Source organism: Psittacula echo, assembly GCF_963264785.1.
Source record: "Psittacula echo genome assembly, chromosome: Z".
Taxonomy (NCBI): domain Eukaryota; kingdom Metazoa; phylum Chordata; class Aves; order Psittaciformes; family Psittacidae; genus Psittacula; species Psittacula echo.
This window is the reverse complement of record NC_137742.1, coordinates 45,932,574-45,948,512: the sequence shown is the minus strand read 5'-3', so window position 1 is coordinate 45,948,512 and position 15,939 is coordinate 45,932,574. Positions and strand designations below refer to the sequence as shown.

General features: G+C 39.5%; 1 protein-coding gene across 1 annotated transcript in view; it reads left to right on the top strand.

Moving 5' to 3' along the window:
* PTCH1 (patched 1) overlaps nucleotides 1–15,939 on the top strand; it is a 69,815-nt gene that overhangs the window by 17,001 nt on the left and 36,875 nt on the right. Inside the window, exons 3-10 of the mRNA XM_080638703.1 lie at nucleotides 7,976–8,165; nucleotides 9,497–9,566; nucleotides 9,679–9,770; nucleotides 11,241–11,439; nucleotides 12,075–12,196; nucleotides 13,951–14,098; nucleotides 14,851–14,982; nucleotides 15,269–15,424. Of these exons, the coding sequence (XP_080494829.1) occupies nucleotides 7,976–8,165; nucleotides 9,497–9,566; nucleotides 9,679–9,770; nucleotides 11,241–11,439; nucleotides 12,075–12,196; nucleotides 13,951–14,098; nucleotides 14,851–14,982; nucleotides 15,269–15,424 (1,109 nt within the window). The remainder of the gene's footprint in view (nucleotides 1–7,975; nucleotides 8,166–9,496; nucleotides 9,567–9,678; nucleotides 9,771–11,240; nucleotides 11,440–12,074; nucleotides 12,197–13,950; nucleotides 14,099–14,850; nucleotides 14,983–15,268; nucleotides 15,425–15,939) is intronic.

The window sequence follows — 15,939 nt, the reverse complement described above, 5'->3', positions numbered from 1 at the left end:
AGCAAGAAATGCATCAATGTAATCTATTTTACCCATCAGAAATAATATTTTTATGACTACGGAAATGTAGATGCGTGCATCAGTTTTTATTTGATGTTTTTGAAAGAGAAGGGTCTAGCTCCTAAAATTGCAGGGAAGGTTTCCCACTACAAGTAGAGGCAGCTGTTGTTGGGCTGTCTTCCTGAGTATGCAAACAGCTTTGTGTCCTTGTCACAGCTCTAAACTTTATCATGTGACAAAATGAAAAGCTGTCTTTGATGTGTGTTTTTATTTTTGCTGTTCATAATCGTGTCAGCATTAGTGAAATCTGTAACAGCAACACTGGAGTCATCCCCAGTATATGTGAGGGTTAACTTATATCATATGATGGTTCAGGAGATAAAAGCCATTATTTTGAAGTGCTTTGTTCTTGGTTTTGGGTGGGGTTTTTTTTGGTAACTTTTTTGCATTTGTAGGCCATAGTCTTTTTATCTTTTATCTTTGCTTCATTTCTTTTTTAAGCAAAACCTAAGAACCTGGTGTTATCTTGTTCTCAGTGTGACAGAAATGGTTAGGATGGTCACATTGCTTCTAGATTTTCTTAGAAGTCAGTGGTGCTAAAAAGAGATTGAAATCGATTACGTCTTCACATTGGGATGTGTTAATATTCTAGACAGAGGACCTCCTTTTGTTGGAGGAGAAGAGGAAGGAGAAGAAGAAGTGTAGAGTGTCCAGCTGGAAGTTAGGAAGGGAGATGGTGTGGCATAGGCAGATACAACCATCACTATTCCATGCAAGCTATACAAATGCAAATATGTGTATTCAGTAGGGAAAATGCTGTGCAAGAAAACCTAGACACTGCATGGAATTTTTGACTGCCTGTAGTCCAGTTCTGGCAGAGATCATGTCTAGTTGTGTGATAAAGATGACAGTTTTTCATTGAGCTGTTGCACAGCCTATTGAATAACTATGTATTCTCCTTAAGATGCTGATTGTTTACCACTGTGTTCTAGCTCTTGTAAGCTCATCATTTCTCAACAGATTTTTTTTTTTTAGTAGCTCAATTTTAGTCACTCACTGTGACTCATTTTTGCATAGTTAAATAAATGAGCAGAAAAGAAATTATTGCAGGTAACCAAAACTTATTTATAATGGAATCCCAATGGGTTTATGAGAGCCATCCTTAGTATCATTGGAGTATCAGATGCATCAAATATGTTATAATATTGAACTGTCAGTAGCTAATAATACAACCATGTAAACCAATAGCAGCTCTGATTCCACAAGTAGTCAGCATTTTAAAAGTTTAAGAAATGGACATGTCAATTAGTCCGATTTCTTGTACTGACTTAGATGTCAATGGAAGAGTGCTGCACTTCCTCCCAGCAAACAGTTTCACCCCTCTACTTTGCCAGTCAGGCCTAGAGAATGATAATTCTGAGGAAGGTGCTGTCTTCTCTGTTCTTCTGTCAGGATGCTGACTAATGGTGACTTTGTGCAGAAAAACTATATTCTGTTGCTGACAAAGAGCAGCACACACAAGCTGAAACGTCTGAGAGAATGCAAAGACAGAACTCCCTAGAGAGCAACAGGAAGCTTTAAATCAAAAGGCCATTATTTTTCCCTGCCCAGTAAAGGGCAGGGTAATCTTCATACCTCCCAGAGAACTTCAGCTCTCTATCTCAGTTTCTTTATAGGAGGTTTCGATCCTGTGTGAGTAGTATTTGGCTTCCATGTTTTATTCTCATTAGATCCTTTATCAAGGATGCACAAAAATAGAAGTTGTCATTGGTGTCAGTAGGTACTGCCTTTTGCTATGTGGCAGGTGCAAACATTTCTAATCCTGGTACGTAGTTAGGACAGGGAGGCAAAGCTGTGGCTGACTGGCTTATCTGTGCACCATTGTAACAGGCTGAAACTAATTTCATTTTGTAGTTCTTGAGTAACACCTGTATATGCGTGTAATAGGGATGCACAAGGCAATAGCACACGGAGAGACTACTTGAGAAAGTGCAGTATGAGAAATTCCTTAATAGCAATCAAAGTTGAGGAAGACAGGCTATGTATGTTGCCAGGGAGAGAAGTATGAAGACAAAAACCCTTCCTGTGCCCATCCTGGCAGGGAGAGGGTGATGAAGGGTGAGAAAACAAGGTGCCTATAGCTTTCCACAGTACAGTATTCGCCCAGGGTGGAGAGCATGGCACAGCAGGGGCTATGTAGTCTCCGTGTGAGCCTGGGCTGTTCTTGTCTTTCTCTGCACACTGCTGCTTTTTTGATTGATTGGTAACATTGAGTCTTGGGTGAACATATTGAGATATTATTCTCAGTCTTTGTTTTTATATGGTTACTGAGTCATGAAGGGGTTTTACTTTCTTTTTGTTTCCTGTTGTGGTGGTAACAAATACTGCAAATTGCAGAGGTTGCCTGCCTTGTCTAATGCTCAGACCATAATGTAAGCATTGTAAGGAGTACTAATCTACACATCTGATTTATCAGAAAATATCTGATAAAAGGATGCTGGGGATGGACTATTCATCAGGGACTGTAGTGACAGGACAAGGGGTAATGGGTTAAAACTTAAACAGGGGAAGTTTAGATTGGATATAAGGAAGAAATTCTTTACTGAGAGGGTGGTGAGGCACTGGAATGGGTTGCCCAGAGAGGTTGTGAATGCTCCATCCTTGGCGGTGTTCAAGGCCAGGTTGGATGAGGCCTTGGGTGGCATGGTTTAGTGTGGGGTGTCCCTGCCCATGGCAGGGGGGTTGGAACTAAATGATCTTGAGGTCCTTTCCAACCCTAACTATTCTATGATTCTATGATTCTATCTGCATTTTTTGTAGGGATGAAATGAAAACACTGTTTGTGTGAGATGCCTGTGAATATTACATGTATGATTTTATTGCTTTGAGTTGTCACTGTCAGAGGGTTGGTCTGGATTACTCTAATGCTACACATGTATGGTCCTGGAAAAGTGGAAAAGATGGTGTTGCTCAAACAAAGCAGACGTGTGTCAACCCTCCAACAAGTGTTCACGTGGAAACACCTTAAGGCCCATAGTCTTCAGAAAGGAGGTTCTCCAGAAGGTTTTGCTACTTTCATGTACTTCAAGGGGTTGTAAGGGAAGAACCTAGGCTCAAAACCCTGTGGGTGTTTCTGGAAATCTTGCCTGTCACTCCTACACATTGGTAAGCAAACATTTTTATCCCAAGTGTTTGGCTGTCAAAAAGGTTCTTTTTTAGAGGGAGCTTGCTGAGCAACTTGTGGCTCAGTTGCGCACAAGGTGACTATTGAATGGTTAATAGAGGTAGCGTTCATGTCTGAAAAGAATAACAGAACTTCAGGGTATGTGATGCAATTCCAGTAACCTGAAATGGAACATTTCAGATATTCTGAGACAGAAATGTCTCCTGTCTTTTCAGGTATTGGACAGTAAATTAACTAGCAGTGATTTTCAGCTATCACTCATTGCTTGATTTAGGACTGATCTCTTAGTGTAGCGGAAGTCAGACTTACTCCTGAAACTACTCAGTGTGGAAGGGACTGCAGTTCCTAGTGGTGGTTTCCAGAGTTCTTTAAAAGCATGTTAATGTAATGACATGTAAATTTTGAATGCTGGTTGTGACAAAGATGTAGGTAAGACACTGGCATTCACAGTGGAAATGAGCACTGAATGACCCAGTAACTTTGAAATTGTTAATAAGTCAGTGGAAGGAAATCTGCCAGAAATTGTGCCAGTGAAAACAAATATGATTTCGCTGTTATGTCATTGGAGGGTGCATACGTGTTGTTCAAATATACACTAGAGGCAAGCAGTTTTGTTTTTCTGGGTTTTTCACTTGAGATGTGCTGAAGCATTTTAATGTGTGATGATTGAAACACTGGGACTGTGAACCCAGTGCTTCGTAGTGGGATCTAGAGCCTTTCACCTTTAGGTCACGGGTTCAGGTCTGCCTCAAGTTAAGGATGACTAAAACTTGTTACCACCTGACAGCTGTTCATTGCTCTTGGGGAAGGGAGACATGGTGGTCCTTACATAGTTCTTAACAATCCAGCATCAACACTGACAATTACAGCTCTCCTCCGGCCAGTCAGAAAGGCCAAAGAATTTAGTACCTTGACCAGCTTCTATTTGAGTCAGTGTGGAAGTTTAGGAGGAGCAGCAGTGTGTTTCATGGTATGGGGTGCTAACTTGCTCAAGGCAGATCTCATGTGTTACAGCAAAATGCTAAGAAGGAAGCCTGGGGTGGGGGGGAAGGGGAAGATACTTTCCTCTTCTCTGGAAAAAAGACCCCACATTTTTTTAACAAGGAGTAATATTCAACAAAAAAGATGCTGTCAATAAGACTATCTCACATTGAACACTGGTCTTCAAACATATTTCTGAGAATTAGAAACTGATATTAAGTAAGAAATCGTGCTAGGACACTGATGTTACTACTTTATTGTGATTTTTTTCCCGCTTTTTAAAAATTTGTTAGCAGAATTGTAGAGATGGCATAGTATCTCATTTCTAGGCTAGTAGGCAGACTAGATTTCAGATGTAGTAGGCAGACACCCAGAATCTGATGACACTGCTGGAAGGATAGAATCATAGAATCATCTAGATTGGAAAAGACCGTTAAGATCATCAAGTCTGCTGAATTGTGTTACCACTGGCCATGAGACAACGTACCGATCTGTTATTTAAATCAGCATTTTGGCTTGTGGGAATTTGTCTTACCAACTCTGGGCACTAAATCACAAGGAATCTGTAATACAGGACTTGAATGTCATCAAGTGGCTTTTGATATATTGAAAAAGGAGACTGACGTGGATTTTGTCACCCAGATATCAAAGTGAAATAGTTCTGTCTGTCTTTGCCATGGAATAAAATGGGAAATAATGGTACTGTATTCCATATGTACAACTTAAGTCAGTAGCATTTTAAGTGTAAAATGTTGTTGTCACCAAATATATGAAAACACTCTGTAAAGGAAAACACAAAACACCAGAATTTTGTTCCCTGGTTATGTTTTCCGTTACATCATTTTGTCCTGTAGTGTGGAAATCCCATGACTATAATGTGTGTTATTTTGTTGGGGTTTTTTTCATGCAATTGCAAAAAATTACTTTCTGCGAAGTATGTGTGTTTAGCATAGTATTGCGTATCTTCAGCACAATAAGGTGAGAGGCTTCAGGTACATTTCAGTGGTTTCTCTCCCAGTTCTTTGCACCAGCTATGAATAGTGTGAAAAAAAGCCCAAAAAAGGCAACAGGGAGCTTGATTTTTAAAAAGAGCATATTCAGCTGATTGTGCTGATTGTGAAGGCGTAAGATCTCTGGGTATGGCAGCCTCCTGTGATCTTTGCAAACTTTTAATTAAAATAAATGAAAACATAACTGGTAGAAACTTTTTAATTCCTTTTTGCTCTTTATTGTTTCTCGTATGTTGAAAGGCCACTGATACATCCACTTGCTTCTGGTCTGTCCATATGTTTTCATATAATCTGACTTTGGCAGTCAGAATTTTTCTCTTCAATCTACATTTATAATTTCTTAGTACCTGGGTGTTACATTTTACGAAGTATCTGCATTTGCCTGTCTCTATTTGGCTGAAGAAACATACAAAACAGATTCATCAAGGAAATAATTAAATGATGTAATGCCTTAAGAAGAATGTGGAGTGAATCTGCTGCTGGGTTCTGGAACCTGCGCCTGCCTTCTTGGGTGGTTTTGCTATTCCTGTTTTGAATGTTAAAAGGCGAAAAAACCAGCTTCTGTTCTGATGACTGACTTTGCCTGATGCAATTCTGATTAGCTAAATCTGCCTTGTTCAGTGAAGTTAATGTGGTTTGACAGCACCTTGATTAGGAAGCAATCATTTCTGTTGATAGTAAACAGTTAGTCACTTTCAGCAGAGATAGGAATGCCACCCTTTGTCTTGCATGAAGTATGGTTTGTTGGTTCAAGTCCTGGTTAAATTCAAAAGGAAACTGTGGGTAGAATGGGAAAGAATATAGTATCAGAAGTTTATGGTAGACTCCACAGCCCTCATAAAATTGGGGCATTATTGTCTTGGCTGGCATTGAGACACAAAAGAGGGAGAGAGACATTCTGTCTTTGGAAGCATTTGTAGTGTAAAGGACTGAAAAAGAAAGTGCTGGTTCAAAGAAGTACAGATTAGGAGAACTCTTCTCCCTTACTCCCAGCCTATAGTCTTGTAAGATGAAGCAAAATTTGTTGGTATTTCATAGACCACTGGTTGGTGGAGAAAGATGGCATGAACAGAAACCTGATGAGTGAAAGTACTTTCAGGGTTTAATTCTTGATAAAAATTAACAATAACTTTTTGTTACCATGCATATGGAGTCTCAGTGATTGTCTATTCTCCCACTGTACTAAGAGGGATGTTAAGAAGTTGTAAAGGGACTCTAGGTAAGGAAGTTGTGCTTTAATTTTTCTTTTTTCCTTCCTTACTGTGAGCTGGTCACTGTTTATTTGGAGGACGGAGGTAATGCATATGTGACAGGCTGAAAAAATGGAGTGTGTTGTGGAAACACTTACTTCTTCAAAGAATTCTTGAACAAGAAAATAAGCAATGCTTCATGCCAGAATGACTGTATGGTTTAATTGTTGAGGGTCTCATTCTGACAGCTTTATCCATGCAGGGGCCCCACTTCTTGCCTGGTGGTCCTTTTAGCCCCAGGGGGCTATGGGTGGGTTGAAGGCCCAAGTGATTGAAAAAGTATGTCCCTGTTCAGGCTTGGGAATGTCATCTCCTGCTCTGCCAACTGGTTACAGATCAGTCTTCTGCTATACAACCCAGGAGGAGATAGATGTACATGCCTAATTTCTGTTCACACTGTTGCAGAACTAAACCTTGGCAATAATTCAGATCACCAGTGCCAAGCTGACTAGGACTGAAAAAAATGTAACAAGTCAGACCAGGTCTGTAGCTTGGACTTAGCAGAGCAATAAAGGTAGTAAATTGTAAGGGATGGAAACACCATGTTAGTGGTATTCTTGTCCTCCTCATCTGGATGTAGCCTTGATTCAGCTAATTAATTGACCCTGCCTCCCACATGCATTTGTTGGGGACACTACAGGGGAGGTTGTATAAAGTATATGAACTCTAGCTGAATGCTTTTTTGTAAGAGGGAGATAATTTTCAATTCTTACCTGATATTTTCTGTCAAGGCAAATTGAATGTGGCTCCCTCTAGAGCCTGTCAACTCTGCAGCCTCTCTCTTCCTTTTCAGTTCTCCCTCCAAACCCCCCGCCACATTTTAATATGGGGCACACCATTCACCTCACAAGGGTTGAAAAACAGGTGTTGCTCATGAATGATCCCCTGTATCACAGCATGTTGTGTAAGTTCTGGACCACTGAGGTAAACTAGTGTCTGCTGCACTCACAACTGCATCTCTTCATGTGAAATTGGTATTTTTTTTTCCTTTTTTTATTTTTTTGTAATTTTTTTTATTTAAGGCTGGAAGAAGTATTCCTGCACACTTACTGTTTTGCTCCTCCCTTTCTGTAACTGAACAGAAACATTCTCTTTCTGCCTTTGCCAAACTATTTAGAAGAAAAGTGTAAATTAAAACCATTTATCTTGAGATGTGCTATTGGAGCGGACTGTTTGTACAAGTGTGAGAAATTGTATGTAGTATTTGGTCTGATCTGCAAGGAAAAGGTTTTTCTTTTTGAAAAGGTTTTTCTTTTTTGCTTGCTTTTTTTAATTTTTACGTATGGGATACTGGTTATAATGTAGACAAAAGTGTTTGAGGCTCCAGTTTGCATGTCAGTGTTTTAGTCCAGTAGGGGCAATGGTATTTTAATAAGGAACATAGGTTTTTGCAGTGTTACTCAAATAATAGAGTTATACTGTCATCAGTTTGAGACCAAATAGCGCATGAACGTGATGGTCAAGTTTTTCTGACAGGAGAGTGCTCATCAGGTGAATCTAGAATAAACAGTCACTGGGTAATAACAAAGCTGTTGATATTTATCCATCAGTTGGTGGACGAGTGAGTCGGGAGTTAAATTACACACGGCAAAAGATTGGAGAAGAGGCCATGTTTAACCCTCAGCTCATGATCCAGACTCCACAGGAAGATGGTGCTAATGTACTAACAACAGAAGCACTCCGACAGCACCTTGACTCTGCACTTCAGGCCAGCAGAGTACATGTCTATATGTACAACAGGTAACTGAAAAAGAAAAAGTTTTCTTACCATTTGTAACAGGTAAAAAGTGGGCACATGCTTCCCTCCATCTGTTTTTAAACAGCACTTCAGAGCCTTTCACTTTGGGCTGTGTTTTGATTTGAGTATCACTGGTTTCTGATACTTGACTTTGTGCCATCATAGTGGTGACAAGCTGGCTTTTAACAAATAAGAAGGAGTAAGTGGTGTTGGAAGAGACTGTGAGAGTGTACCCCTAGGGGCAGTGCAGCAGTATCCAGCATTGGTCTTGGTAAAGGAGTGGTGTCTGTACTCTTAAACATAGGACATTATGGTTGGGATTCCTAACATTGAGAACACCTCCATATTACAGTTGAATTCAGTTGCTGACACCATCATGAGGTACATAATGATTGTGATCAGCAGCATGGGTTACCATCCATCCAGTAGTTCGGATATGAAGGGAAATGGCAGTGGGTGAAATAAGAGCTGTTTAATAACGTAGACAGTACAGCTGGCCTTCAGAGTGTCTATGTATGCAACTGAAAGTTGGAAGCTGTGTGTGGTCCAACAAAAAATAATGAAGGTGCACCTTAGTAAGGTACCAGCTTTAGGCTAGTAAGATGTCTCCCTGAAAAGTGGTTCCTCTGGGGTTACTACTTACATGATGATCTGCCTAGGGGTGCTGCCTGTGAGGTATGAAGCCTCCTGTCTTTCAGCCCATCTTTTCAGCGCATCCAGCTGATGCCTCAATGAACTAATGCTGAAGCTCCAATTATTTTTAACCCAGCTCCTGCCTTCTCTAAGGTGTTAGAAGTCATGGCAGTGGAAGTTGACTCACAGCTGAAAAAGGAGGGCAGAAATCTTAATGGTTTCATTTCTTCTGCTTGTGTGGGTCCTCTGAGCTGGAGCTGGCTTCTCGCTCTCTTCTGTCACTGAGTGGCATCTTAAGTCACAAGCAGTCTCATTTATATAAAGATGGATTTTTGTCCCTTTAACATGTATTGACTAGCCTGAACATCCAGAAGCAGCTCCATTATTTTTAATGAGTTTTACAGAGAGTGTGAGAATAACTGAAACAAATATCTTGTCTGTAACTACAAAAAGAAAGGCATTTCCTTTTTTTTGTGAGGCATTTTCATCTATGCTGAATACTGTTTGCCTTTCTCAATGCTTTACTGCTTGAGGCCAATATGTGTGTATGAGTTACAATTTTAAATGTCTGTTACATTTTAAAGATAAATTTTCAGTAATTGTGTAAGAAAATGTCCTGCAATAGCTACTAAGAAGAAGAAAAATAACTGTTACAGCTGAACCCAGACAGAAAAAATTTTGTTCTTTATGTTTCTTACAGACAGTGGAAATTGGAACATTTGTGTTACAAATCAGGAGAACTCATCACAGAAGCAGGTTACATGGACCAGGTATGTGCAGTCGGCACCTGGTTACAAGATTCGTCTATTTTCATGATTCAGCTTGTGCTGTTTTGATTATATACTAGTATAACTGTGATTTTCCCCTTTTTGATTTTGACAGATCATAGAATATCTTTATCCTTGCTTAATTATCACTCCTTTGGACTGCTTCTGGGAGGGAGCAAAGCTACAGTCAGGAACTGCCTATCTTTTGTAAGCATGGTTTTTTTATAACTTTCTGTTATAACGAAGTCTGGTCTGACTGATTTTTATTGTGTAACTGTATATGATTTTTCAGTAGCATTCCCATTGTTTACTCAGATTCTGGTTTAGCAGAAAAATAAAAGACAAAGTGTAGTATCTCTACAGAAAATGCACATGGATTTTTGGTTATTTTTACCCCCACTGACAAAAGATTTTCCTGTTTCTAAGAGACGATTTGTAGCATTGATTTAAATCGTAACTTATTTTTCCCTTTCTGTGAGCATGCAAAAAAATGTTTCTGAATTCAAGCTTTAAGAATTGTGTGTCTTTTTTTTTCTCCCTGAAATAAACTTGTTTCTGGTGTTTGCTTTGGTTTGGTTTGATTTTGTGTATGTACCACCTCTCTCCCCTCTCACTTCCTCCTTCCCCCCAAAAATTGGTTGGCTGGGAATTCCTAAGAAAATGTCTTGGGTTAGATTTCAAGTCTTCCTGAGGACTAAAGAGCAAATCCTTTGCTTATAAGATCATTAAAGAAACCATATAGTATCTTTTATGGGTGGTTTCTCACAGTTTACAAGTGTGATATAATATGCCCTGAATCCTTTCAAGAGTTAACTGTTAATCTGTGCAGGCATTTTCTGTTAATTATGCAAGAGTTAGCATTTAAGTTATTGTTTCTGTCCTGGTTTGCATGTCTCTGTAAAAGCAATTTGCAATGGCCATCTTCTAACCTTTAGTGTACAGTTTTAGATGGGGAAATAAGGGGTTTTGTGTTTTCTGGTTGGGAGATTCAGAATAATGACTTAAGCCTGGTTAAGCAGATACAGTGTGGTTTGAATCACAGAATAAGGCAGCCAAAAGCCTTTCTTGTCTGTCAACATCACAAATTCAGGAGTGGGGGGTGGGAGACTTGACAGCGATAGTGGTGACAGCCATGGTAGCAGGAGAGCTTGATGGTTGATAGTCAAGCTGCCAGGTCATTTGAAGGAGTGCAGCATTGTTATAGATAAACAAAGATCAGTTATATTGATTGATTACATTTGCAAGATGATTAGTAGACTAGCAAGAAGTAATCTGATACTATGAGAAAGGCTTTCTTTCCTCAGCCCCCTCTCTTTTTTCCCCTCTCCCCTCCCCCCCTAATTCTTTGAAGCAGCAGTTGGCTGCTTTTTTGTTATTTAGGTGCTTGATGATTTGTTTTGCTTTGCTTGTAAATGGAAGTATTTTTGACCTGTGGTTATTCCACAATTCCTTTTAAGACCTGAATATTTTTGTTAAAATTGCAACTGAGCTGCAAGAAAAGTACATAAATCTAATTAAAACATGCCTTACATTTTATGAAACAACCTTATGAGAAAAAGTTTTACTTTATAACAGAAAATAATTCATTTGTGCAAATATGAATTTTAAAAGTATGTTTGTTTTGATACTTCTTTTGTCTTTTCTGTATGTGTCATTTTCTCCTGGTTTCTCTTGCAGAGGCAAGCCTCCTTTACAGTGGATCAACTTTGACCCCTTAGAATTCTTGGAAGAGTTAAAGAAAATAAACTATCAAGTGGAGAGCTGGGAAGAAATGCTGAATAAAGCTGAGGTTGGTCATGGTTATATGGATCGACCCTGCCTGAATCCTGCTGATCCCGATTGCCCAATTACAGCTCCCAATAAAAATTCCACTAAAGTAAGTTTCATTGTCCTTGTGTATATCTTTTCAAGTGTGGCTGGGGTTGGTGGGGGTGAGAGAGAGGAGAAAAGAAGGTACCATTTTCTTCTAAGCTATATATAGTTTGTATTCTTGATTGATAAATTCTTTCTGTTCCTGTTACATGCACTTAGCCCACAGTCATGAAGTTTCCCTCATTCTGTGATGCAGTGCTTGAGCCCATGTATTTAAATTGAGAATGCACTTGTCAGCTACTGCCTGGGAATGGCAATGCAGGGATGTGGCACTTGAGCAAACCTGATGCCTTAGACATAGCCAGTTCTGGAATACAGCTGACACTATACGCTCATGCAGCGCAGCAAAGCCTTCTTTCAAAGTAGCGTCAGTTTTGTTGACATTTTGGAGAATTTGAAGTCACAGACCCCAATTTTATGTATCCCTTTATCAATCACTTCACGCTGTGGAGAAATTACAGTCTAGTCTACAAGTATCCAGCTGATCTGTTCAGTTTTATTTGTTGAAAACATTTCTCTTTCTAGATCTCCTAGATTGTCTTTAATACATGTTATTCTGGTATACTGGGTGTTGAATTAGGGTATGAGTTTGTCTAAAGGTATGAAACTGATTAATTGTTTCTTAACAACTTTTTCTAGCCTCTTGATGTAGCCCCTGTTTTGAGTGGTGGATGCTATGGACTGTCAAGAAAATACATGCATTGGCAAGAGGAGTTAATTATAGGTGGTACAGTCAAGAACAGTTCTGGTAAACTTGTCAGGTAAATGTTTAAAGAAAATGTCAAAGTTTTTCTTTGTTAGAGTTTGGGTTCTGGGGTATGGGGGAGGATCGTGCAAAATCTACTGCCCTTCATGAATTCCAGTTTAGGAGGACATGCCTCAAGAGAAAGAACTTAAAAGAGTGATTAAGTAGTTTAAATTTAAGGAATAGTCATTGCTTCCTGCTTCTAACCTCAGAATGATAGTGTACATTGCTCAGAAAGAGAGCTTTTTCTTGGCAATTTTGTTTATAGAATGCGTGTTGAACAGTGTTTAAAGCACCAAACACTTTTGAGCATGTTTTGAAATACCATCAAAGGAAAAGGAGGAGAAAAATAATTTGGATAATGTGGCATTCATTTGACTTGTCAGAATTCCAGAATCTCCACTGAACTTTTTGTTCAGGATCAGTATAGAAAAAAGTCTATTTCTATGTCCCTACATCTTGAATAAGTTTTGAGCAGTAAAACAAACCCGTTTGTTTTGTTTATGTGACCAGTAGGTTGAAAGAGGTGATTCTGCCCCTCTGCTCTCTCTCTTGATACCCTACTTAGAGTACTGGGTTCAGTTCTGATGTCCCCAGCACAAGAAGGACATGAAGCTGTTGGAGCAAGTCCAAAGGAGGGCCACAAGGATGATGAGGGGGCTGGAGCACCTCCTGTATGAAGATAGGCTGAGAAAATTGGGGCCTGGAGAAGAGAAGGCTGCATGGAGACCTCATAGCAGCCTTCCATTATCTGAAGAGAGGCTACAAGAATGCCAGAAAGGGACTCTTCATCAGGGACTGTAGTGATAGGACAAGAGGTAATGGGTTCAGACTTAAACAGGAGAGATTTAGGTTAGATATAAGGAAGAAATTCTTTACTGTGAGGGTGGTGAGGCACTGGAACAGGCTGCCAAGGAAGTTGTGAATGCTCCATCCCTGACAGTGTGGAAGGCCAGGTTGGAGGAGGCTTTGAGCAACCTGATATAGTGTGAGGTGTCCCTGCCCATGGCAGAGGGGCTGGAACTGGATAATCTTAAGGTCCTTTCCAACCCAAACCATTCTGTGATTCTATAATTCTTCCATATTTAATATAGAAAACTTTTACTAGAACTTTTAATATGAATGTTGACCTTTTTTACATTCACACTAAACATTGGTAAGTCTTTCAACAAGTAGCCAAAGTATGTATTTTTATTGAAAAATAGAATAGTTCCTTAATCTTCTAAAACTATTGGGTACATTTGCACGCTGTGGAAATTCAGGATGAATAGTGGTTGACATTGTGTAGTCCTTGCAGATTGTCAGGCATCAGGAATTTAATATGGTATTTGTCTCCAAGGGATTAAAAAAGACCCATGTATTCAAATGACAAATTGCCAACAGCATTTACAAGATCTTGTAGAAATAAGTGTTCCTGTGGCATCCTCACAGTAATCTGTCTATCAATCATAATCTTTATAACTGATTTGTAGGGTTACAGTCTTTGCTCCTGAAACTGATCCTATTGAAAATAATGGCAAAACTCTAATTAACTTCAGTGAAACCAGATTTAGCCTCAATACTTGCATAGAACCAGTACAGATGCACCAGACGCACGGTAGAATAATTATACTCTGTTAGATTTTAATACAAACATGTGCCCTATAAAACAAGAACTCATGCAAGCTCCTGTTAGAGTCTCATTTGGGACTTGATGCCATAAAAATAATTTCCTGAAAATGCTCATTTTTACGCCTCTTCCTCCTCTGTGCTCTTCTCTCCATGTCACAGTGCCCAGGCTTTGCAAACCATGTTTCAGTTAATGACTCCTAAGCAAATGTATGAGCACTTCAAGGGATATGAATATGTTTCACATATCAACTGGAATGAGGATAAGGCAGCAGCAATTCTGGAAGCCTGGCAGAGGATGTATGTTGAGGTAAAATTAAAAATAACCTAGATACCATACTATGAAGTCCTGCAAAGATCCACTGGCTTCTGTCACAGCTTGTCTTCAAGGAAGATGCTTAAACCCGAACTGAGTCATTGCCTCGCAGTTTTTAAGTTGCCTCCTCCGCTCCAATGAAGGAGCTGCTTATTATTCACATATGAGAAGCCATGAAGGTTTTGCTTTTTGCTGTCTGGGACACTTGCTTTACTGGGTCTGAAAAAAAACCAGAGAGTTAGCTGGCATTTAAAACTTTTGGTTGGTGTGGTTATTCTAAGGGTGTCTGGAAAACATTAGCCAGTTAACAGGCTGCTCTCCCAGCAGCAGCCCTGGTGGGGAGGCTGTGTGACAGTACATGGTCTCTGTGTCCCAAGCTCTGACCTCTGCTACACTGCTGCTGACCTTTGTGAATGGCCCAGGTGGGGAGGGGGAAAGAGGAGTACTCAAAAGATTGATGGGGCTTGGGCTAAAGGCAAAATTCATACTGCAGTAAATGCATGGTGGAGTTACAGCAGGAGTGTTAAACATTTGGAATGGGCTGGGAAAGCAATAGCCATTCCTGAAAGATGCAAATTCGTGTTTGATAATCAATAGGTTGCAAACACTTTTGTGTAGCATTATCTCTGTGTAGGGTGCTGGCTTTTGCAGGGACATTAAGGCTAAAGTAGTTGATTTCAGATGTGTGCTGTAGAAGATGATAATAAATTCTTTAATTACATCTAATTTTATTTTTCTTCTCATAGGTTGTTCATCAAAGTGTTGCACAAAACTCTACTCAGAAGGTGCTCTCCTTTACTACGACCACCCTGGATGACATCCTAAAGTCATTTTCTGATGTCAGTGTTATCAGAGTAGCTAGTGGCTACTTACTAATGGTAATAAAATAAATGTATTTAATTTTCTCTGGTAGTAGAGCAGGGATTAAATATTTTATTGTCACCAGTCGGCAGTCCAGAACATTTTAGATATATATAAAATATCAACTACAGTATGTAAACTTGTCTCAGGCTTGTTGCCTGTTCCTCTGTGTGACATTTGCGATGTGTCTATTCTATTTAAAAATATTTGTATTTTGGTTGATAAGAGATAGCTGCTAGAGAAGGATCCATTCTGACATTTTGCTTTTTCCCCCTCAACTTCTTTCCCCTCCCCTTGCTTTAGCTTGCCTACGCCTGTTTAACAATGCTGCGGTGGGACTGTGCCAAGTCTCAGGGTGCCGTGGGGCTGGCAGGAGTCTTGTTGGTTGCACTCTCAGTGGCTGCAGGATTGGGCCTGTGCTCATTGATTGGAATTTCCTTTAATGCTGCCACAACTCAGGTATTTAGGAGACACAAGTCTGCTGTTAAATTACAAGTATTCTGCTAGTAAATGGACACAACTGAATCTTTAAGGGGCGAAAAACCTACTAAAGTATTTTGGCATGAGATTTTTACTTGTGCCTTTCTCCCATCTGATAGCTTTTGCTGTAAGAAATTATATGGTCATGCTGTAAAATGATAGTAAAAGGCAAATATCATGCAGTTTGTATAATTACTGGATTCTGGGTTATTTGATTTTTCTGTTCCCAGCAAAAATGGAGGCATCCAGTTGTACATAATAAGCTGTGGGTTTCGTCTTTATATCTGAATTATCAGGATGCTTAAATTTTGCGAATATTTTTACTATAGCTTGAATTATTGTCAGATATTCCTTGTCTACCCCAGAATTGAATTATTTTTGGTGTACCTGGAAATGGTATACTGCAAGTTCCTTAGCAGTGTTCCAGAATAAAAGTTAATAGCTGTATCACATCCTTTTGATTTTCATGTTACCCTTGGATTTGTTAATAGTGT